The sequence below is a fragment of the Pseudophryne corroboree genome, chromosome 9 (assembly GCF_028390025.1).
Source record: "Pseudophryne corroboree isolate aPseCor3 chromosome 9, aPseCor3.hap2, whole genome shotgun sequence".
Lineage (NCBI taxonomy): Eukaryota > Metazoa > Chordata > Amphibia > Anura > Myobatrachidae > Pseudophryne > Pseudophryne corroboree.
Window position 1 is genome coordinate 194,550,892 of NC_086452.1, and position 24,369 is coordinate 194,575,260.

A 24,369-nucleotide genomic window follows, 5' to 3' on the forward strand; every position below is an offset into this window, starting at 1 on the left:
CTCCTCTCCCAAAGTAATGGTTTGTCGTATAGCTATGGATAGCTTTTTGCTGTTCCTTGATCTGCTGAAGCATATAAAGGGTGGAGTTCCACCTTGTTGCCACCTCTTGCTTTAGTAGATGACAGGGCAAATTACATTTTTCTTGCAGGTGCTGCAATCTCCTGCATGCTGTTGCTGAATGCCGAAAATGTCCCGAAATCTTTCAGGCCACAGACAGCATCTCCTGCATGCCTCTGTCAAAAAAAACAACAACCCCTGTACCACCAAGTTAATTGTGTGAGCAAAACAGGGGATGTGTTGCAATTCACCCAGCTGTAATGTTTCACGATATTTGTAGTGTTGTCAGAAACCACAAATCTTGAGGAGAGACTAACTGGGGTAAGTCATGTTGCTATGACATCCCTCAGTTTTTCTAAAGGGTTGTCAACGGTATGCTTCTTATTGAAGCAGGTGATACACAGAGTAGCCTGCTTCTGAATGAGCTGGCATTTGTTAGATAATGCTTCTGCTGCTGTTGCTGAAGGCGATTCACCCAGCCAGTGGGCTGTCACAGTCAAATAATCTTTAGTTTGCCCACTACTGCTTGTCCACATATCTGTGGTTACGTGGACAGTGGGTACAAGGGTATTTTGTAGGGCAATTATTAGATTTATTTAACATCCTGGTACAGCCGAGGAATGGATTTTTTGCGTCAGTGATGCACTGTGCGACTGGGTGAAAACTGTCATACTTGCTCCTCCTAGCAATGGATTGTTTAACAGTCAAATGTTTTGTGGAACAACTGCTAGCAGTATTTTTCATTCATTTCTGGGATGAAGAACCACCCCAAGCAGCAACAGCAGGCCTAGCTCTCATGGAGTCTTCTGAGTAATCCTGGAAAGAAGAGGAGTCACCTATAATTGACAATATGGTGGCAGGACTATCTCTGATCATTAATGAGGATACTGAGGATGAATATGTTGGTGGTGGGGATTGCAGGTGCTGGCATCTATTAGAGAGAAGGGAGCTAGCTGATGCTAGACTGCTTGCTGTTATTTTTTTAGCACCAGTTGTGTATGTTATAAAATACTTGTCATGAACTCGCTGCAGATGATGTAATAGGGTGGAGGTTCCTAAATGCTTAAATCCCTATCTCTACTTATTGTGGTTCCAGAAAGGCTTCAGGTGGCTTGACAAAGTTGTCAGGATTTTGGTAAAAATATTTCCACACAAAAGAGGTGGATTTATTGGTCCTATGCCCAATCATGACAATGTCCTTCTTCTTATCCTGGCCAAGAGATGTTTCCACTGGTGCCTGACTAACACAAACAACATCCTCATCCTCAACATCCTTATTAGTGCCAGCGTCAGCTACACAAATTTCCCCCTCCCCCTCTTGGAATTCCATGGTGGCATCTTCAATTTCTAGGTCATCAGCAATACTTATGCTGACCATCCCCACATATACAGAGGGATCAAAAATGGTGGAAGGCGGCTTCTCTGTGAGTATAATATCTGAAACTCACACACAGCACTCAGGGACACACTTAGACTTTCCTCAGGCATTTGTGACATTTCTTTTTCTGATTGCAGTTTGTACTACAGCCTTATTGGTTTTCAGTTTTTTTACACCTCTTCTAGTCTCTGAGTCTGAGGCATCATGAGACCACTCAGAAATAAAGGCCAACACCTGAGCCTGTCCTTGCCACTGCATGTGGTGAATGGCATGTTGGCAATTTTATGTTTTTGTACATCAAACCTTCCCTTTATAAGAGATTTTTTTTCTTTATCTTTACAACTGTTTATTTGGTTTTTGGGTTTAAATGCCCTGGCTTAGATCAACTATGCCCTTGAGCGCTGACATTACCAGATGCTAGACTATTGCCATCATCATGACTGGTGGCAGTAGGTTGGAGAGCTCTAAACCCATTGTTTTCCATTTTAACTGTGTGAATCACAGGATTAGATGCATGTAAAGAAAGCGCACTAGGGTACAGCGCACCAAATACTACAAATACTAGACCATAATGATATATTGTTTTATATAACTTGCAGCTCCTTTTAAACTGCGTGAATCACAGGGTTAGATGAACGTGAAGAAAGCACACTAGGGTAAAGCGCACCAAACAGTACAAACAATAGAACTTTACAATATATTATTTTAATGTTTTTTTATACCTTGCAGCTTCTTTCAAGCTGCATGAATCACAGGGTTAGATGCAAAAGAAGAAAGTGCACTAGGGTACAGCAAACAAATAGTACAAACAATAGAACTTAACTATATTTTTATTTTTCTGTTTTTTTTTTACTTCTAGTTTACAGATCACTGCGTGGAATCACAGGGCTTATAGATATACGTGAACACAGCGCAATAGGATAAAGAGCTGCAGTGCAAACAGTACAAACAAATAAACAATAGCTATACATTTTTTTTTCTTGTATTTTTAACTTGCAGTTCACAGATCACTGCATGGAATCATAGGGATTATAGATGTGAGTGAACACAGTGCACCAAACAGTACAATTTACAGCAGAGTATAGTGCAGCATGCCCCTATATATAGTTACTATAGTGCACAGCCACAATTAGTCTAGAGTCTTTGGATGGACAGGGAAGAGTATAGTGCAGCGTGTCCCTATATACAGTTACTATACTGCAGAGCCACAATTAGTCTTGAAAGAAGAATAATGTTACCACCTGGGTATTCAAGCGCTTATCCAGCTCATTAGAGTTGAGGACTAGTTGGATACTAGCACATTGTTTTTCAGCAGTATTTTCTGTTGTAAATACCTCAAAATAAATAAATTAAAACATCATAGTGCAGAATTAATGAAAATTCATATGAGAATAAGTAATGAAGGGGTTGGATACGCCTACCCCTGTAGATGGTCTACTCATCAGGTGGACATATGCGCTTCTAATGGAGAGGACAAAACCAAACAGATCCGTATGCTGGTGTTCTTCACCTCAAAGAATGCAAAGAAGCTCCCATAGTGTAATAAATTGAATAAACATTTAATTAAAATCATGACATACAAAGAATAAAATGGACTCGCACCAAGATGTATTGTCTACACACGCAGTGGTAGACAGTATGCATATAACAGTATGTTAAAACCGGTGTCCCCGGAAATACAGTGCTAGTGGCAAACCACAGTGGAGTTGACGTTCTTATGCGCCTCACCAATGCGTTTTGATACCTCCCAGAGTATCTTTCTCAAGGCATGAGGAGCAGGAGCATGGGCAACTTTTTATACCTCCTCCCATTAGTCAATTGCTCTCAATTAGGGCAATGAGGGTTTTACCTATTTCCAGACATGGATTCTCTAAATCTAAAATGCACAGAGCTTATCATGTAATGAACATTAACATATCCCGTCCCCCTGTGTCAGTCCGGTTAATAGCTCTGATCCTCTGAGGTAGTATTGCTGCGGAGTTCGGTTCCCATATGACTTCCGCCCACAACCGAAATGCCCTATACCGGTGTGCATTCCACTTGCGGTTCACCACTGGCGCGTCACTTCCTGTGATGTAATCCCATTGTTCACATACTCTAAGCGTCCAAACCAAATTCATTTAATGTCCTCTATTTAGATAGGCGCCATATTGTGTGGTATCAGAATGGAATTACCTCAAAGTAGCCATTTTAGAGAAGTAATAAAAAAGCAAAATTAAAAAAGCTAAATTAAAAAAACAGAACTAAAAAATATATAGAACTTTCAAATACCGTCACCAAAAGTTATCATGATTTCAAATGGATATTTTAACTTTATATAAACCATTTGATTTTGAAGTCTTTATGAAGACCAGATATATTATAGAGAGAGCGCTACACACCTGCAGTGTCTATAAACTTACAGTGCAATTTAAGGTAACAATTATACCAACATAGTATATATAAAAAAGTGCTTAAAATATTCTTCATATATTATAAACAATTTATTGCACATAAAAAGCTAGATCTTTCACAACTTTATGTTAATCACTGATTCACATAAATGGAAACACTCAGAAAGCTAATGGTTACTAAAATAGCTATTGGGACAGTCCTTGGTCTCCAACTCCAGTGAGATACATGTGTTGCCACTCCTTATAACAAACTTTACTTTGTGTCAAACGACCATCATTGGTAATTTTGTATTGTTATTATTTCCAAACTCTGTTGGAGGTACTTTACCAAGGTATCAGTTCTGTGGTCCCAAACACCTATGTTTGGGACCACGGAACTGATACCTTGGTAAAGTACCTCCAACATACATCTTGGTGAGGATCTCCTTTAAAAGCACCAACGAGGAGAAGCTGAGCAGCGAGCAGCCACAGCTGGGAGTTGCTTTCTCACTCCCCAACTGGAAGAACTGAGGTCAGCACGCGAGGCTGCAATTACTCCGGGAATACGCGACTCCGGCAGAGACACATCGAGCGGCGCGCTGCCGCAGCCGGGCACTGTGTTTTCCGGAGCACAATATCTGGACTTCTGCTGCTGGGGAGGTGAGCACCACCATTTCATGACATTCCTCCACTAAAACTCTGATACATTGAAATATTGCATGAGCCTACACCGACTTACTCTACTAAATCAAAAGTTCAGCACTTGAATCAGAGTTTGGAAATAATAACGATACAAAATTACCAATCATGGTCGTTTGACACAAAGTAAAGTTTGTTATTAGGAGTGGCAACACATGTATCTCACTGGAGTTGGAGACCAAGGACTGTCCCAATAGCTATTTTAGTAACCATTAGCTTTCTGAGTGTTTCCATTTATGTGAATCAGTGATTAACATAAAGTTGTGAAAGATCTAGCTTTTTATGTGCAATAAATTGTTTATAATATATAAAGAATATTTTAAGCACTTTTTTATATATACTATGTTGGTATAATTGTTACCTTAAATTGCACTATAAGTTTATAGACATTGCAGGTGTGTAGCGCTCTCTCTCTATAATATATCTGTGATTAACGTATAGTATACTTCTAGCTATAAGTGGGAGCAGCTTGTTTTTAATAAGAGGCAATCGGTATAAAGTTATCGGTCCCTTTTCTTGATAGAATTGGGGCAATATTTATTAAAACTCTTTTATTGGTGCACCTGAAATATTGTCTACCCACAGACGTCCGGGGAGGGACATTAAATTGACCACCCAGGACATCTGTGTGTATATAAGGATTGTTTATATTTTCTTTATTAAGACCAGTTGGATTCAAAGTTTTCAAATGATATATCATCTGCATCTCACTCTTGGCTAGTTTGGTTGCTATATTTTGACCCCTTAAATCAGGTTCCACCTTTTTAAGGCCATAGAAGTTCTTGATGCATTTTACTTTACATTGGTGTGTAGTTTTGAAATGTCAGGACAAAGCATGAACATCCAATCCTTTACAGATGTTTTGCAGATGTTCCCCTATTCTCACCTTCAACTGACGACTAGTGCGACCTTTGTAGAATTTATTACACGTACATTCTATACAGTAGATCACATTCACAGAATGACGTTATGAAGTCTTTAATTATATGTTTCTTATCATTAATGACCACTTCCTTTTTCTTATTACCTTAAGTACTAGGGATATTTTTACATGCCACACATACTCTGCACCTATAGAACCCTCCAATACTATCCTTGGGCTTTCAGGAATGGTAGGTAATAAACTTTTGACCAACCGGGATTTAAGACTAGGTGCCCTTCTAAAGATATAAGTAGGTGTCTGAGGAAGATCCTGGCCAATAATAGGATCTTTTCTTAGAATGGGCCAGTGTTTTTTTTATAATTCTTTCTACCGCACGGTGTTGAGTTGAAAAATTACATGTGAAAGACCATTTTTATTTTCATTTTCTCTATCCTTATTTCCCTTATTTACTCTTTTCTTTAATAAGTCTTCCCTTTTTAGTTGGATTACAGTATCTAATGATTTAGTCACCTCACTTTTGTCGTATCCACAGGCCTCAAAATTTTCTCTCATATCATTTGCTTGTGATAGAAAGATGTTCTCATCTGTACAATTTTTCTTTAGCCTCCTAAATTGGCCAGATGGAATTGTCCTTGTCCTTTGGACACATCACAACAGAGTATAGCCCGGTGTGCCCCTATATACAGTCAGTCACTATACTGCACAGTTAATCTGGAGTCTTGATGGATACAGCACAGCAGAGTTTAGCCCAGTGTGCCCATATATATACATATATATATATATATATATATATATATATATACATATACAGTCAGTCAGTCACTATTTCTTATATATTTCTATAGGGATCCCATCTGAACCGGGATCTTTACCACCAAGGATCGAATTAATTGCTACCCCTACCTCCTCCAATGTCAGAGGAGAATCAAGATATTCTATATCTTCCAAAGAGAGACATGGTAGGTCGATATTTCCGATGTATGATTGTATTTCCAAAGGGTCATGGTTTGATTGGGCAACATATAAGGTCTTTTGAAAAGAAGTAAATAACTCTGCTATTTCCGGTGTAGACATAGCTACAGAGCCGTCCATGGCCCTTATTTATGAAATGCACAAGCCTGGTAGGTCTGCCCATACTAGCTTTATCAACAGGCTACCTGGCCTATCCGCATGCATATATAGCCTATGCGACTGAAACATGAAACATCATCCTATTATTTACCATATCTGTTAAATGAGAACACCATGCTTCCTGAGCGGTTAACCATTGAATACAATCCTCCTCCTCTTTAGTTTGCAGATACTGTGTCTCCCTATTTATACAATCAAATTCTAATGCATTAGCTTTTTGCCTAAAAGACTGTTTAATCTCAGCTACCCAATGAATCAGGGTGCCTCTAAGAAAAGCCTTAAAGGCATCCCATATTATGAACATATCTGCACTGACGGAGTTCTATAGAAAAAATCCTTCCCATAATGCCTCCCATTTAAGGTAGCCATGAAGGGTGCATTTTCCAGAGTTTCAACTCTCTTGGGCCACCCATATCTAAACTCAAAATTTATGGGGAGTGGTCTGAAATACCTCTTGATTTATATTCAGTATTAAGAACTCTGGGAAGAAAATCATGAGATATCAAGACCATATCTATACGGGAGAATGTTTGGTGTGTGGGAGAAAAGCATTAATATTGTTTGACTTTAGGATGCTTATGCTTCCATGCATAAAACTTACCCAATTCTGCTTTACAGCCAGAGAACCCACATTTATCCTGACCACTAGAGCCTGCAGTTGTGCGCCAATGGTCCATAGTTTTATTTAGTACCACATTGAAGTCCCCCAAGCAGATAACTGGAGTGGCAGGAGCTGTTGCAGTAAATCATGCAGCTCGTTGCAAAACATCATATGTAAATGGAGGAGGAATATATACCGCCAGTATAAATATTGGGTTAGAGGCAAAATTATATTCTATAAACACATATCGCTCATAGGGATCGATCGATATTGACTTTAATACATAGGGAACTGATTTGTTAATTAGTAGCGAAACTCCACGAGATGCAGAAGTGTGCTCAGAATGGTATGCCCACCCTACCCATAGGCGTTTAAGAGTTAATAATAATAATAATAATAATTTTAGTTAGTAATAATAATAATAATTTTAGTTAGTATTCTGTCGCCTGTTAAATGTGTTTCTGGTAAACATATGATTTTCAAGCCATACTGTTTGAGCATTTTAAGGACCAATGACCTCTTCAATCGATCATTAAGACCCCTGAAGTTCCAAGTCAGAAAATTAACCATTTCTAAGTTAAGCTTACCATATAAAAAGAGACAGTGTGGGTGTCCTTTGAGAGAAATAAATAAAAAATCATCCATTTTGGGAGGAGAAAACAATAGTCTACACACTTACAAAAACATAACATACACATCATTAATACTCTCTTACATAAACATGACACACATAATTCCCCCACGACCCTATACACCCCTTTACCTGAGGTATAATTAACCCATTAGCTTATTCCAGTATCCCAAAGATATCGTTATGGCTATTACTTCCCAAAGCCAAAAAGTAATAGAGGCTCTCCAATCATATCACTTATCCAATTGACTGGTGCCCACAAACCTCCCACCACCCAGCGATAATCTTAATTCTTACTATAGACTCTAGTTTCTATTACAACTTTTTCTTATTTTGAATATCGATTTATTTGTGTTTAGGACTGAGTGATAATTTACTAATACCAGCACAGTAAAGACAAGATCAAGAAACATAAAAAGTAACCACAATAATAGCTTATATCTCCATACTCAATATCCAACTTGTATATGCATACTGATATGGGCCCTCATTCTGAGTTGTTCGCTCACTAGCTGCTTTTAGCAGCATTGCAATCGCTAGGACGCCGCCCTCTGGGAGTGTATGTTAGCTTAGCAGAATAGCGAATGAAAGATTAGCAGAACTGCTACTAAATAATTCCTTGCAGTTTCTGAGTAGTTCCAGACCTACTCCTAGATTGCGATCAGATCGGTCCATTTAGTTCCAGGTTTGACGTCACAATCACGCCCTGCGTTCGGCCAGCCACTCCCCCGTTTATCCAGCCACTCCTGCGTTTTTAACTGGCATGCCTGCGTTTTTTAGCACACTCCCTGAAAACGGCAAGTTTCCCCCCAGAAACACCCACTTCCTGTCAATCACACTACGATCACTCGAGCGTTGAAAAAACATCGCTCGACCTAGTGTAAATCTACTAAGTTTTGTGTTAAATAACTAAGCGCATGCGCGCTGCATACCATGTGCATTTTCTACCTAATTGCTCCGTTGCGAAAAACAGCAACGAGCGAACAACTCGGAATAACCACCATTGTGTACTGATTTACTACACTATTATTAGTCAGAGGCAATTGATTACGACCTGGTTAGTTTAGATCCAGCCATGCTGTAGCTTCTCCTGGTGTTGTAAAAATTTTTGATTCCCGTCCACAACAATACGCAGCTGAGAAGATAAAAGCATGGCATACGCAATATTCAATTCCCTGGGGCATTTCTTTATAGGTATGAATTTTGCTCTGTCTTTTTGAACCGCCACTGAAAAATTTGGAAATACGAATACATTAACACTGTTCCCTTAGTCCTTGCCAGTCTTAATATGGTGTCCTGATCCCGGTAGTGTAACAATTTGACAATGAATGTCCTTGGAGAAGGTTTTCTAGCTGGAACTCTATGCGCTCTTTCTACTGCAAACTGAGGGGTGAACGCCTTGCATCCAAAACTGTTAGCCATTTTTCTATGAATTCCTCTGGCATGGGATCCTCTTCTTTCTCTGGGAGACCCACTAGTCGCACATTATCCCTTGTCAATTTCTCTTCCATATTGGAGATTTTATTCTGCATATTAGACATTTGCGCTTTTATAGAGGCCACATCTGTCTTTAATAGAACGTAGGAGTCTTCCAGAGTTGAAATGTGGGTCTCCACTTCTACTACTCTTTTGTGTATCTGCTGAACGTCATTACGTAATTGGGAGAGATCAGACTGAACCTTTTCTATTTTATCTCCCAATTTTATTTTGCAAGATGTAAAAGCATCTAATACTTGCTGTAATGTCACCTCTGGAGGAGGTGGGGGCCTTGGTGTAGCAGCATTAGATGCCATCAGGGATATATCCCCCACTGGAGCATTTGTTAATGACCCAGATTTTCTAGCATATTACTCAAGTTTGGCGGCGGCAGCTGCGTACCCAGTATTCCCATTCTGCCTCTAGCAGAGTATTGCTTTACGACTGCAAATTTAAATTTCTTCGCAAAGACTAAACAACAGGAACAATGCTATCTACAACTTCATTTATTGTCCACAAGTTTATTTTATCCCAGCTTTTACGCTTATAAATTTGTTGTCCGTAGGGTTTTTTGTGACATATAAACTGCCTTATTTTACAGCTGCTGGAGTCAATGTCCAAATCCTTTAGCTCATTTTGCTGGGTGTTTTTTTTGTTTGTTTTGTTTTTTTTTTTATCTTTTTTTCTCCCCTCATACTACTGTTGTAGTACATTGGTTAGTTCAGCAAGGCATATATTAATCTTAGCAGACAGTTTTATTTACTACAGAGCTGATGTTTTGCCAGTAAACACTTATTGGTACTCGCTTGCAGAGCTTTTAATTGCTTTTGCAGACATAACTTGTCTCTAGCAAAATGATGTTATACAGTACAGTTTAATTCCTTTGATTGTCTTTTCAACATGCTAATTACCGATAAATAATTCAGCTTCTGCCCTTTTTAATATACAGTACTGTCAACTTGGACACTTGTAACATTTATATCCAGGTATTTTCACACAGCTGCCAACTTCAGTGTGCCCAACCTCGAGCTTTTATAGCTAATTTTCCCCACTTTGCTGTTGCACCTTGTATCAGCTAATTCAGCAAGAGAAATTTTAACTTCAACAAGAGTCCTCATATGTTCTCTGCGGCACATGTATTCACAATATTGATATTTAGATGATACTTTGTTCACAGTCAGTTTTTCTTTTTCTTTACACTCGCAACCCGAGATGGTCTCTGAAAAGTGTTACTTTATATGCCGCAGTTAAATTTTTTTAACAGTTTATGCGGCTAGGGAGATAATGACAATCCCTTTGATCATAATATGGTCACATTTGAGTAACTTGGTGAACCATTTCTCATTGCAGCTGAAATGCCTTGTTGTATCTGAATCAATACACCAACAATCCTTTCTGTGACTATCTATAACACTCAGGGCTACCTCATCTTTGCTCTTGCATTTCTTGCTTTGCATAGTATTCACATTCTTTTGCTTGCACTCAAATGCTCTGTCACCTATTTTGTGACAATTATAACATTTGAACTTGAACTTTCAGATTTTTTTTACTCTTTGTGTGTAAGGCACATGCACTGAGAACTTGAATAACTTTGCTCTGACTGTGTTTGTAGTTAACTTTGCTGTGTTTGCCACCAACACAACTATGAAGTCAAACTCAGGTTTCAAGTTATGTAGCATCGCTGTAGCAATCTCCTCCTAACTACTTGCACTCCAACAGACATTAGTTGCTGTGAGACAGACATAATTTTCTCTATGTAATCACTCATACTGCTGCAGTCACATAGCTTTGTGTTGTACAATGTTACTTTCCACAATTTTTTATGCTGTAGTAGCATTTCCATAGTAAACTTCCATGTTGTATAATTAATTTTCTGTATCTTTCAGTTGATAAACCCTATTCTGGTTGTAGCTCATTTGTACATGCTTATCAAAGAAATATTTATGCAGCTTCTGTGCACTAATCAATTTCTGTACTGATGCACTGCATATGAAACACTATGTGCTGTCCTCACTTTTCTGTAGCAGTCTGTGTCTTTACATGTGTGCTCTAGGCATCTGGATACTTTACACTTGTGTGCCTTGGCCCATAACTTGTTGAAAATATGTGTGTACAGATGCCTTGGTATGACAGAATTATGTACACTCCAGCGGAATATCCTGACACTATAAAAGCCCAGTTGCTCAACCAGTGGTTAGTTTATCGAAGACAGGTGTCATACAGCTGAGATACAATGTTTAACAATGGATGGAAGCTTGAGCGGAACAGGGGGGCAGATTTATTAAGCCTGGAGAAGGAATAAAGAAGTGATAAAGCAGTGATAAGTGCAAGGTGATATCACACCAACCAGTCAGCTTCTAACTGTCATTTTTCAAATCCGTAATGATTGGCTGGTGCTTTATCACCTCTTTATCCCTTCTCCAGGTTAATACATCTGCCCCAGGGTATGTTACAGTAAACAGCTGGTGACTATATGGTGTATGGAATGGAATGTGAGTTCAGTTTTATCATTGAGCAGGGTACTGTACACACCAGCAGTTATTGTGTAGGCAATGACTAGTACAGTAACTTAACCAGGCTTTGGGGTTTATTTATGCAAGCGAATATTCAGCCATACTAACTGTTACATCGGTTGATTCAATGACGGTGTGGAGCCTGCAGTGGAGCAGGGGTGTAGGTAACTCACAAGACAGTGACTGTGGTCTCATAAGGTAGCGGTGTGGGGTTCTGCAGTTACAGCAGGGTGATGTCGCTGATCTCAGGAGCTACATTAATACATGCTCATAAACAGTGGCAAGATGATGCAGGGCATGCATAGATACACTATCTGTGTCCATCTTGGTTAGGGAATGATATTTCCCCAGAGTAGTCATTTTGCTGGAGACTGTGCAGTTGCGTACTCCACTTGTAACATGTGGACAAGTGGGAAGTGCTGTGGGATGCTGGAATGGCAGTGATGCAGGTAATTAGGGGGGTCATTCCGAGTTGATCGCTCGCTGCCGATTTTCGCAGCGCAGAAATCAAGTGAAAAAATGGCAATTATGCGCAAGCACATGGTATGCAGCGTGCATGCGCTAAGTACTTTTACACAAAACTTTGTAGTTTTACCAAAGCTCGAGCGACGTTTTTCAGTCGCTCGAGTGATCGTAGTATGATTGACAGGAAGTGGGTGTTTCTGGGTGGCAACTCAGCGTTTTCAGTGAGTGTGCTAAAAAACGCAGGCATGCCAGGCAAGAACGCAGGAGTGGCTGGAGAAATGGGGGAGTGGCTGGCCAAACGCAGGGCGTGTTTGTGACGTCAAACCAGGAACTAAACAGACTGCATTCATCGCAAGATAGGAGTAGGTCTGGAGCTACTCAGAAATGGCATGACATTTTTCACGCGCAATTCTGCTAATCTTTCGTTCGCACTTCTGCTAAGCTAAGATACACTCCCAGAGGGCGGCGGCCTAGCGTGTGCACTGCTGCTAAAAGCAGCTAGCGATCGATCAACTCGGAATGAGGGCCTAGATCTCTAACTGAAGTCACACAGGAGATGTCTGTCTCCCACTAAATCACTGCTACACAGTGGCAAGATGCTGCTGTGAAGGCACAGTACTATCCTTGGTGGCCATCTTGGTAAGGGAATGAAGCCTCCCTTGAGGAATCGACATGGAGTTTGTGCAGTAGAGCACTCTATTATCTGTTTAATTACCAAAGCAACCTAGTAATAATTCTTTGGAAAAACAATTGCATCTATATACTGCACTCCAAATTGTTGACTGCTTGGTCTGACAACAATAAGTAATTATCTTTACACACATTTTTACACTGCTAGTACAAGCAACACACGGCTGATAACACACCTGATGACAGTGCAGGGAATAAAGCACTGAAACATTGCTGACCACATGCTGGAGTAAAGAGTCTTTTCTTCAAGTATCAGGAGTTCCACACCCAAGGGGAGGTGTGTGTGTGTGTGTGTGTGTGTGTGTGTGTGTGTGTGTTTGTGTGTATATATATATATATATATATATATATACATAAAACTCTGTATGGTCCGGAGCCGTGATTTCTATTAAGTCCTGGAGTGCCACACCCGGAGGTTCTTGTGTGTATGTATATATATATATATATATATATATATATTAGAGATGAGCGGGTTCAGTTCTCAGAGAACTGAACCCCCCGAACTTCACTGCCTGAGACTTCCCGCCAGACTCGGAAACCAGAACAAGGCAAAACGTCGTCATCCCACTGTCGGATTCTTGCGGGTTTTGGTTTTGGATTCCATATAAACAGCCGCGCATCGCCGCCATTTTCACTATGGACTTGGAGAGTGAGAGAGACAGACCTCTGTCTCTCTGTGGGTAGTGGCGTCAGGTGGGGGTCAGTGTGTGTTCTGTAGGGGTGCTGTTCCTGTCACTGTGGTGTCCCTGTGCTGTCCTGGCTGTCACTGGTGTTTCATGACCTGTTAGGAGTACTGCAGCTGTACATGGGTGTTGCTGTCCTGGCTGTCACTGTGTTTTACAGGGGGCAGGGGCATTGTCCTCCTGTATGCTGTGAAAATACAGGGGTGCTGGCCCTGTCTTGTATGCTGTAAAAATTGTTAAAACAAAAGTACACTGGCCCTGTATGCTGTAAAAATACAGGGGTGCTGCTGTTAAAAAAAAAAAGTACACTCGTCCTGTATGCAATAAATGTATACTGGTCCGGTATGCTGTAAACATTCAGGGGTGCTCTTGTTAAAATAGATGTACACTCGTCCTGTATGCTATTAAAATACAGGGGTGCTCTTGTTAAAATATAAATACACTAGCCCTGTATGCTGTAAAAATTCAGAGGTGCTATTGTTAAAATAAAAGTACACTGGCCCTGTCTTGTATGCTGTTAAAATACAGGGGTGCTGCTGTTAAAGTAAAAGTACACTGGTCCTGTATGCTGTAAAAATACAGGGGTGCTATTGTTAAAATAAAAGTACGCTGGCCCTGTATGCTGTAAATATACAGGGGTGATCTTGGTAAAATAAAAGTACACTGGCCCTGTATGCTGTAAAAATACAGGGGCGCTGTTGTTAAAATAAAAGTACACTGGTACTGTATGCTGCAAAAATACAGGGGTGCTCTTGTTAAAATAAAAGTACACTGGTCCTTTATGCTGTAAAAATACAGGGGTGCTGTTAAAATAAAGCACTGTTCTGTGTGCTGTAATAATAAAGGGATGCTGTCTTGTGAAATGGAGAATAAAAATTTGGAGGAAAAAATAGTGGAGGATCAGGAACCACTTCCAGTTCCTAGTACTAGTGCTGAAGCTGCTGCTGCCACCAGTCATGACATTGACAATGTAATTCCATCAACATCGCCTGCTCAGGCCGATGCCCAATGTCATAGAGGGCATGTAAAATCCAAGAAGCAAAAATTAATAATTAGAAAAATAAGAAATTATCTGATGAGAAACATAAAATTGGCAATATGCCATTCACGACACAAAGTGGCAAGAAAAGGCTAAGGCCTTGGCCTATGTTCATGACTGGTGGTTCAGCTTCTCATGAGGATGGAAGCCCTCCTCTCTCTCGAAAAATTTAAAAAATGAATCTTGTTAAAGCACAGGAAAATATAACTGTGCATTCAGAGATATCACAAATCCCCAAGGAGAGTCCAAGTGTGTCCGCGGTTGCGATAGGCCTGACCTTCCCAAGACTGTATGGAAAGAGGAGGCTCCTACCACCATTTGCATGCCCCCTGCAAGTGCTAGGAGGAGCACCTCCAGTCCAGTTGCTGATATTGAGATTGAGGATGTCACTGTAGAAGTACACCAGGATGAGGAGGATATGGGTGTAGCTGGCACTGAGGAGGAAGATGACGATGAGGATTCTGATGTTGATGTGGTTTGTTTGAATAAAGCACCAGTGGAGACAGTTGTTGGCCATGGGATGAAAAAGCCCATTGTCATGCCTGGGCAAAATACCAAAAAAGTCACCTCTTTGGTGTGGAATTATTTCTCCACAAATTCGGACAACAGGTGTCAAGCCGTGTGTTGCCTTTGTCAAACCATAATAAGTAAGAGAAAGGACGTTAACGACCTAGGAACATCCTCCCTTATACGTCACCTGCAGTGCATTCATCAGAAGTCATTGTCTAGTTCAGAAACTTTGGGTAAGAGCATAAGCAGTCCACTGACACCTAAATCCCTTCTTTTTGTTGTTCCCAAGCTCCCGCAAGCCACACCACCACCTCCCTCAACGTCAATTTCCTCCTCAGTCAGGAATGTAAGTAGTCCTGCAGGCCATTTCACTGGCATGACTGACGAGTCCTCTCCTAACTGGGATTCCTCCGGAGGATCCTTGAGTGGCACACCTACTGCTGCTGCCACTGCTGTTGTTGCTGCTGGGAGTCTATTGTCATCCCAGATAGGAAGTCGGAAGACCATTGTACTACTTCAACTAAGCAATTGACTGTCCAACAGTCCTTTGCGAGGAAGATGAAATTTGACAGCAGTAACCCTGTTGCAAAGCGGATTACTGAGGCCATAACAACTATGCTGGTGTTAGTAGTGCATCCGGTATCCACCATTAATGCAGTGGAATTTAGACAGTTGATGGACGTACTGTGTCCCCAGTTCCAAATCCCATCTAGATTCCACTTCACTAGGCAAGCGATTCCCAGACTGTACATGGACATTTAGAAAAGTCTCCTCAGTGTCCTGAAAAATGCGGTTGTACCCACTGTCCAATTAACCATGGACATGTGGACAAGTGGAGCAGGGCAAACTAAGGACTACTTGACTGTGACAGCCCACTGGGTAGATGTATTGCCTCCCACAGCAACAACAACAGCGGCACCTGTAGCAGCATCTCACAAATGCCAACTCGTTCCTAGGCAGGCTACGCTGTGTATCACCGGTTTCCGTATGAGGCACACCACTGACGACCTCTTACAGAAACTGAGGGACCTCACCGCACAATGGCTTACCCCAATTAGACTCTCCTGGGGATTTGTGATATCTGACAACGCCACCAATATTGTGCGTGCATTACATTTGAGCAGATTCCAGCACGTCCCATGTTTTGCACATACAATTAATTTGGTGTTGCAGAGGTTTTTTTTTAAATGACAGGGCCGTGCAGGAGATGCTGTCGGTGGCCAGAAAAATTGCGGGCCACTTTCGACATTCAGCGACTGCATGACGAAGACTGGAGTGCCAGCAAACACTCCTGAACCTGCCCTGCCATCACCTGAAGCTAGAGGTGGTAACGAGATGGAATTCAACCCTCTAGATGCTTCAGATGATGGAGGAGCAGCAAAAGGCCATTCAAGCCTATACATCCACCTATGATATAGAAAAAGGAGGGGGAATGCACCTGACTCATGAGCAGTGGAGAATGATTTAGGTGTTGTTCAAAGTTCTTCAACCCTTCCAACTAGCCACATGTGAAGTCAGTTCAGACACTGCCAGCTTGAGTCAGGTCATTCCCCTCATCAAGCTTTTGCAGAAGCAGCTGGAGAAATTGAAGAAAGAGCTAAGACAGAGTGATTCCGCTAAGTATGTGGGACTTGTGAATGGAGCCCTTCATTCACTTTGCCAGGATTCAAGGGTGGTCAATTTGTTGAAATCAGAGCACTACATATTGGCCACCGTGCTCGATCCTAGGTTTAAAGCCTACATTGTATCTATCTTTCCGGCGGACACGAGTCTGCAGAGGTTCAAAGACCTGCTGGTGAGAAAATTAGTCAACTCAAGCGGAACGTGAACCGTCAACAGCTCCAGCTTCATTTTCTCCCGCCACTGAGGCTGCAAGGAAAAGGATGAAATTTCCTAGCCCACCCGCTGGCAGTGATGCAGGGCAGTCAGGAGCAAGTGTTGACATATGGTCCGGACTGAAGGAGCTGCCAACAATTAATGACATGTCTACTGTCACTGCATATGATGCTGTCACCGCTGAAAGAATGGTGGAGGATTATATCAGTGACAGCATCACTGTAGGCATGTCAGACAGTCCGTATGTATACTGGTAGGAAAAAGAGGCGATTTGGAGGCCCTTGCACTTACTGGCTTTATTTTACCTAAGTTGCCTCCCCTCCAGTGTGTACTCCGAAAGAGTGTTTAGTGCAGCCGGTAATGTTGTCAGCGATCGGCGTAGGAGGTTACTTCCATAAAATGTGGAGAAGATGATGTTCATCAAAATGAATTATAAATTCCTCCAGGAGGACCTTTACCAGCAATTGCCTTCAGAAAGTACACAGGGACCTGTGATGGTGGATTCCAGTGGGGACGAATTAATACACTGTGAGGATGAGAATATACACACTGAAAGGGGTGAGGAATTGGAGGATGAGGATGAGGATGAGGTCAACATCTTGCCTCTGTAGAGCCAGTTTGTGCAAGGAGAGATTAATTGCTTAATTTTTGGTGGGCGATTAATTACTTCCCATTGTGTGGGGGACCAAACAATACAATTATTTCAGCCACAGTCATGTGGCAGACCCTGTTGCTGAAATGATTGTTTTCTTAAAGTGTGCATGTCCTGTTTATACAACATAAGTGAGGGTGGGAAGGCCCAAGGACAATTCCATCTTGCACCTCTTTTTCTTCTTTGCATTATGTGCTCTTTGGGGCCTAGTTTCTAAAACTGCCATCCTGTCTGCCACTGCACTGCCACTCCTAAATGGGCCATGTGTTTGTGCCGCCCACTTGTGTCACTTAGCTTAGTCATCCAGCTACCTCAGTGCCACCTTTTGGTCTAAAAACAATATTGTGAGGTGTTCAGAATAGACTGAAAATGAGTGCAAATGAGTGCAAATTATTGAGGTTATTAATACTGTAGGACAGGCGTGGCCAGACTTTTGGAGTTGGCGATCTACTTTGAAAGCTGAAAAGCTTTTGAGATCTACCTAGGTGGAATAATAGCGCGCACCATAGGCGCGTGCCCAAAAAAGGGGTGTGGCATAACAAAAAGTGGGCGTGACATAACAAAAAGTGGGTGTGGTATAACAAAAAGTGGACGTGGTATAACAAAAAAAAGGGACGTAGCTTTGCTGCACAGAGTGTAATGACTGTCTCGCACAAAATAACACATTGGCCCCCACAGGTAAAAACCTCAAACACATATGCCCCCACAGTGCCAGATACACATATGCCCCCACAGTGCCATGTGCCCACAATGCCAGATATGCCCCAACAGTGCCAGATATGCCCCCACAGTGCCAGATACAGATATGCCTCCACAGTGCCATGTGCCCACAGTGCCAGATATGCCCCCACAGTGCCAGATATGCCCCCACAGTGCCAGATATGACCCCACAGTGCCAGATACAGATATGCCCCCACAGTGCCATGTGCCCACAGTGCTAGATATTCCCCACAATGCCAGATTACAGATATGCCCCCACAGTGCCAGATATGCCCCCACAGTGCCAGATATGCCCCCACAGTGCCATGTGCTCACAGTGCTAGATATGCCCCCACAGTGCCAGATTACAGATATGCCCCCACAGTGCCAGATATGCCCCCAAAGTGCCAGATATGACCACACAGTGCCAAATACAGATATGCCCCCACAGTGCCATGTGCCCACAGTGCTGGGTATGCCCCCACAGTGCCAGATTACAGAAATGTCCCCACAGTGCCAGATATGACCCCACAGTGCCAGATATGATCCCACAGTTCCAGATATGACCCCACAGTGCCAGATACAGATATGCCCCCACAGTGCCAGATATGACCCCACAGTGCCAGATATGCCCCCACAATGCCAGATACAGATATGCCCCCACTGTGCCATGTGCCCACAGTGCCAGATATGCCCCCATAGTACTGCTCAATGTTCTGTGTGTGGAGAGTGCAGTGCGCGCTTCTCCTGCCTGCCGTCCTGCCTCTCAGTCTGATCTCCGGCGGTGACGGCAGCGTGTATATCTCAAATCAGGCGCCGGTCCGTGAGCTCTGATTGGCTAACGAACTGGCGCCTGATTTGAGCTATACACTCCGCCGTCACTGCCGGAGACCAGACTGAGGGGCAGGGCGGCAGGCAGGAGAGGCGCGGCTTCGGGTGGATGGGCGGCGGATCGCGATTGACTGGTCGCATGTCTGAGATCGACCAGTCGATTGCGATCGACCAGTCGATTGCGATCGACTGCTTGGCCACCCCTGCTGTAGGACCTAAATGACCCCAAAATTCTTTGATTTTAGCTTCAAAAAGCATCCAGATCCAAAACCAAAACCCGAAAGGATGGTTTTGGCAAAATAAATCCAGATCCAAAACATGAGCTGATATCCAGTTCCAAAACCAAAACACAAAACGCGAAAAGTGTCTGCCGCACATTCCAGGGTTTAAAAATCGGGCATACTGTATTCATTTTGGTAACGGCGGTGGAGCGGAAGGCTTTACAAGGTCTACTTGCGACTGATGCAATCACTTTATTTCTCCTGATCGTTCACTGGAGCCTGTGTCTGGGCGATTAAAATTGATTTTCTGAGCAGAAGAAGAATCCGTTTTGCAGTGATATGCGGCGATAAGGATTCTTAATTTTGGGGGGCAGACCACATATTATAATAACTATGCCCCTATAGCTATTTATAAGGTAACATGTCTCTTTTTTATGTAGATATCACATTCAGACATAACTAAGTGACCCATATGCTCTTTGGTGGAGGGGTTTCACTTACATTATTATCATTACATTATCATTAAGTGATGTTTTTCTTTTTTGTTATATTACGGTCACATTAACAAGGGGCTTGTACATTTGTAGACTGAGAGACATAGCCAGCACTTTGTGGTCCCAATACCAACATTTTGAAGAGGCCCCTGTTCCGCAGCAGTTGTTATTTTTTTGCCCTATGATAGTGCCCTACTTTATGCCACACTATATTTCTGCCAGTACACATTATGTAACACAGTACCCCCAAATCACATTATGACATACAGTGTCCCTAGTGCATATTATGCCACAGTACTGTGCCCCATTTTATATTATGTAACAGTATAACAAGGCAAAAGTTTGTAAGTACCTCTGTGTACCACCCAATGAGGAAAAATGTATATAACACTTGCAACTGTGACAGGGAAGGTGGCCCCTCTCACCTCTGGGCCCCATAGCAGCTGCACTCCCTGCACTTATGGTAGCTACACCCTTGTATATAACACATGTAACTGTGACAGGGAAGGTGGCCACTCTCAGCACTGGGCCCCATAGCAGCTGCACTCCCTGCACCTATGGTAGCTACACTCTGTATATAACACGTGACGTGACTGTGACTGTGAAGGTGGCCCCTCTCAGCTCTGTGTCCCACAGCAGCTGCACTCCCTGTACCTTTAGAAGATATGCCCAGGGCCGTAACTAGGTGTGGAGGGGGCACCGCACATGGCGTTGCAGGGTAGGGGGCGCTGTTGGTGGCACTTGTCAATTATCTGTTTTAATTACTTTCACTTTCAGCTTCCCCCCTTTTTGAAGCACAGCATCTCCTGACCGCCGCTGTCTCCTACCCTGACCCCTTCTGTCGCTAATACCTATACAACATTCATGAACTCACTTGAGATTTCTTTGTTATTTAGTCACACTGTCCTTTATTACATTTCAAGATGCTGAAATACCTAGAGTTCAAACCCATTGCCAGTGGCATTGCAGTCAGAGAATCTATTCATTGAGCTATCTGCCCTTACATAGAAAGGCAGATACGTCTAAGTTAGAGAATTCTAACTACTTGAAAAACTTTGTGAAAAAATTATCAGCATTGCGGCTGAGTAGATCTATGTAGTGTGTGGCTGCAAGGGATTGGATGTGTGGCTGCACACTACACAGACCTGCTCAATTGCAATGCTGATTACTATTATTACAAAGAACCAGTAGCTTCATATAGTGTTAATTTTTATGTAGGATCAAATAGCTTAATGAGTAGGGTGTCTCATTAGAATTCAACAGGTTATAGGTTTGAATCCTGGGTATTGCAGTATATTGAAATGTGTTATTTAATAAAGGGTATTGTAACTAAATAACAACAAGCTCTCAAGTTAAGTGCATGAATGTGGTATAAGGAGGATTTGTGTCCAAATCCATTCTCTTGCAGTGTATATATAAAATGTAGTAAGGGGCGTCATAGCATGGGCTTTCTCTGGGATCAAACTTGTCATGCCCCTTCCCCACGAGGCATGCACCTTATGGGGGTCATTCCGAATTGATCTCCCACTACCGTTTTTCACAGCGCAGCGATCAGGTAACTACTGCGCATGCAGTAACGGATCTTGCTACGGGCACACAGGATTTTTGCCCCGGGTGCCACCTTCCGGAGGGTGCCGCCGCCATCCGGAGGGTGCCGCCGCTGTGGCAAGATCCGCTACTGGTGGTTCCCCCCGGTGCTGAGCGGTCCCTACTGTGCGGTGCGCGATTACATCATCGTGCACCACATGGCATTGTGGGACCAGCACATAGACGCTAGCAGTCATAATTGACCTCTAGTGTCTATGCTGTGCTATGGGAGAGACGTCATGACATCTCTCTCATAGATCCGAGGAGCGGCGCCGACGGCCGGAGACGGAGGTCTGCAGCGGTCGGGAATCAGGAGCAGGGATGGTAAGTATTAATTTATTTATTTATTTTTCTCTTACGTCCTAGAGGATGCTGGGGCCCACATTAGTACCATGAGGTATAGATGGGTCCACTAGGAGCCATTGGCACTTTAAGAGTTTAATAGTGTGGGCTGGCTCCTCCCTCTATGCCCCTCCTACCAGACTCAGTTTAGAAAATGTGCCCGGAGCTGTGGGTCACAGCTAGGGGAGCTCCTAGAGCTTCTATAGTTAAATTTTTTTCTAAGAGTGATTTAGGCACAGGGAAGCTGCTGGCAACAGCTTCTCTGCTTCGTGGGACTTAGGGGGGGAGAAGTGTCCAACCCTAAGATGTTAATGGCCACAATCTCTGCTGACAGGACACTGAGCTCCTGGGGGTGATGATCGTTAGCCGCCCCAGGCGACTGCTCACTCCCGCAACATGCCGCCACCCCCTAACAGAGCCAGAAGATTCTGGTGGCGAGTGAGTCACCAGCTCCCCAGCAAGTGGATAGCCGGTGTGAAAATGGTGGCAACAGGGTGGGAGCGCAGTACTGACTGCGCTCCGGTGGCTCAGCGGTACACAGTGAGGCACTATGAGGGGCACCCTGAGCCAGCGCCTATGCCCTACACTGGACACCAAGGCTGTCAGGGACCTCGGTAATGCTGCTAGCACCATTCCTCAGGACAGTATAAAGATGTAAAGTGCGGGAAGCAGCGCCATGTTCGTGGGCGGAGCTTCTCCTCAGAGTGGACCCAGCTGTGTTCAGCACCATTTTCCTGCCTGCAGATCCTACTACAGAGACACTGACAGGGAGTGCTGTCCCTCCACGCAACTCCAGCTGTCCTGTGCGTTACCAGGGGGTTGTAGAAGGGGGGGGAGGCTGTGTAATTACTGTGTAGTCTATTAAGGTACACAGTCAGTGCTAGGTAGTTGTATTATATCTACCTAGGGAAGCGCTGTGTGTGTGCTGGCTCCAAGCTCTGTGTTTCTCTGTGGCATGCTTGGGGGGAAACTGTGTCTGACATTTTCCTGTGTGTGTGGGTGTATGTTTTCTCACATAGCCATGTCTAGGGATTCTGCTTCTTATGCTGCTGAGGACGCTTCTTCTCCAGAGGAGTCCATTTCCATGTACCCAGGAATGTAATGTACTATGGTAGCTACACCCTTGTATATAACACATCTGGAAAGTATTCACAGCGCTTCACTTTTTCCACATTTTGTTATGTTACAGCCTTTTTCCAAAATTAAATAAATTCATTTTTCCCCTCAAAATTCTACACACCAGGGCCCTCATTCCGAGTTGTTCACTCGCTAGCTGCTTTTAGCAGCATTGCAAACGCTAGGCCGCTGCCCTCTGGGAGTGTATCTTAGCTTAGCAGAATTGCTAACAAAAGGTTAGCAGTTCTGCTATTAAATATTTCTCTGCAGTTTCTGAGTAGCTCCAGACCTACTCCTAGATTGCGATCACTGCAGTCTGTTTGGTTCCTGGTTTGACGTCACAAACACACCCTGCATTCGTCCAGCCACTCCCCCGTTTCTCCAGCCACTCCTGCGTTTTTACCTGGCACGCCTGCGTTTTTTAGCACACTCCCTGAAAATGGACAGTTTTCACCCAGAAAAACCCATTTCCTGTCAATCACACTACGATCACTTGAGCGATGAAAAAACGTCGCTCGAGCTTGTGTAAATCTACAAAGTTTTGTGTGAAAGTACTTGTGCTTTTTTGCCATTTTTTTTAACTTAATCGCTACACTGCAAAAATCGGCAGCGAGCTAACAACTTGGAATGACCACCAATACCCCATAATGACAATGTGAAAAAAGTTTTTTTGAGATTCTTGCAAATTTATTAAAAATAAAAAACTAAGAAATCACATATACATAAGTATTCACAGCCTTTGCTCAATACTTTGTTGATGCACATTTGGCAGCCTCAAATCTTTTTGAATATGATGCCACAAGCTTAGCACTCCTATCTTTGGGCTCTTTCGCCCATTCCTCTTTGCAGCACCTCTCAAGCTCCATCAGGTTGGATGGGAGGCATTGATGCACAGCCATTTTCAGATCTTTCCAGAGATGTTCAATCGGATCCAAGTCTGGGCTCTGGCTGGGCCACTCAAGGACATTCACAGAGTTGTCCTGAAGCAACACCTTTGATATCTTGTCTATGTGCTTACAGTCGTTGTCCTGCTGAAAGATGAACCGTCGCCCCAGTCTGAGGTCAAGGTGTTCTGGATCAGGTTTTCATCCGGGATGTCTCTGTACATTGCTGCATTCATCTTTCCCTCTATCCTGACTAGTCTCCCAGTTCCTGTAGCTGAAAAACATCCCCACAGTGTGATGATGCCACCACCATGCTTCACTGTAGGGATAGTATTGGCCTGGTGACAAGCGGTGCCTGGTTTCCTCCAAACATGATGCCTGGCATTAATGCCAAAGAGTTCAATCTTTGTCTCATCAGACAAGAGAATTTTGGTCTGAGAGTCCTTCAGGTTCATTTTGGCAAAATCCAGGTGGGCTGCCATTGCTTTTTTCTAAGGAGTGGCTTCCGTCTGGCCACTCTGCCATACAGGGCTGATTGGTGGATTGCTGCAGAGATGGTTGTCCTTCTGGAAGGTTCTC

At 43.0% G+C, this 24,369-nt stretch overlaps 1 protein-coding gene across 3 annotated transcripts in view; it reads left to right on the plus strand.

Moving 5' to 3' along the window:
* The window catches only part of LOC134956875 (putative ferric-chelate reductase 1), a 234,925-nt gene that overhangs the window by 184,536 nt on the left and 26,020 nt on the right, over positions 1-24,369 (plus strand). For 2 of the 3 annotated variants that reach the window (XM_063938760.1, XM_063938759.1), the window contains exon 15: positions 6,235-6,348. The exons of the other annotated variant lie outside the window; for it this stretch is intronic. In XM_063938760.1, the coding sequence (XP_063794830.1) occupies positions 6,235-6,348 (114 nt within the window). The remainder of the gene's footprint in view (positions 1-6,234; positions 6,349-24,369) is intronic. 3 annotated transcript variants of the gene reach the window in all.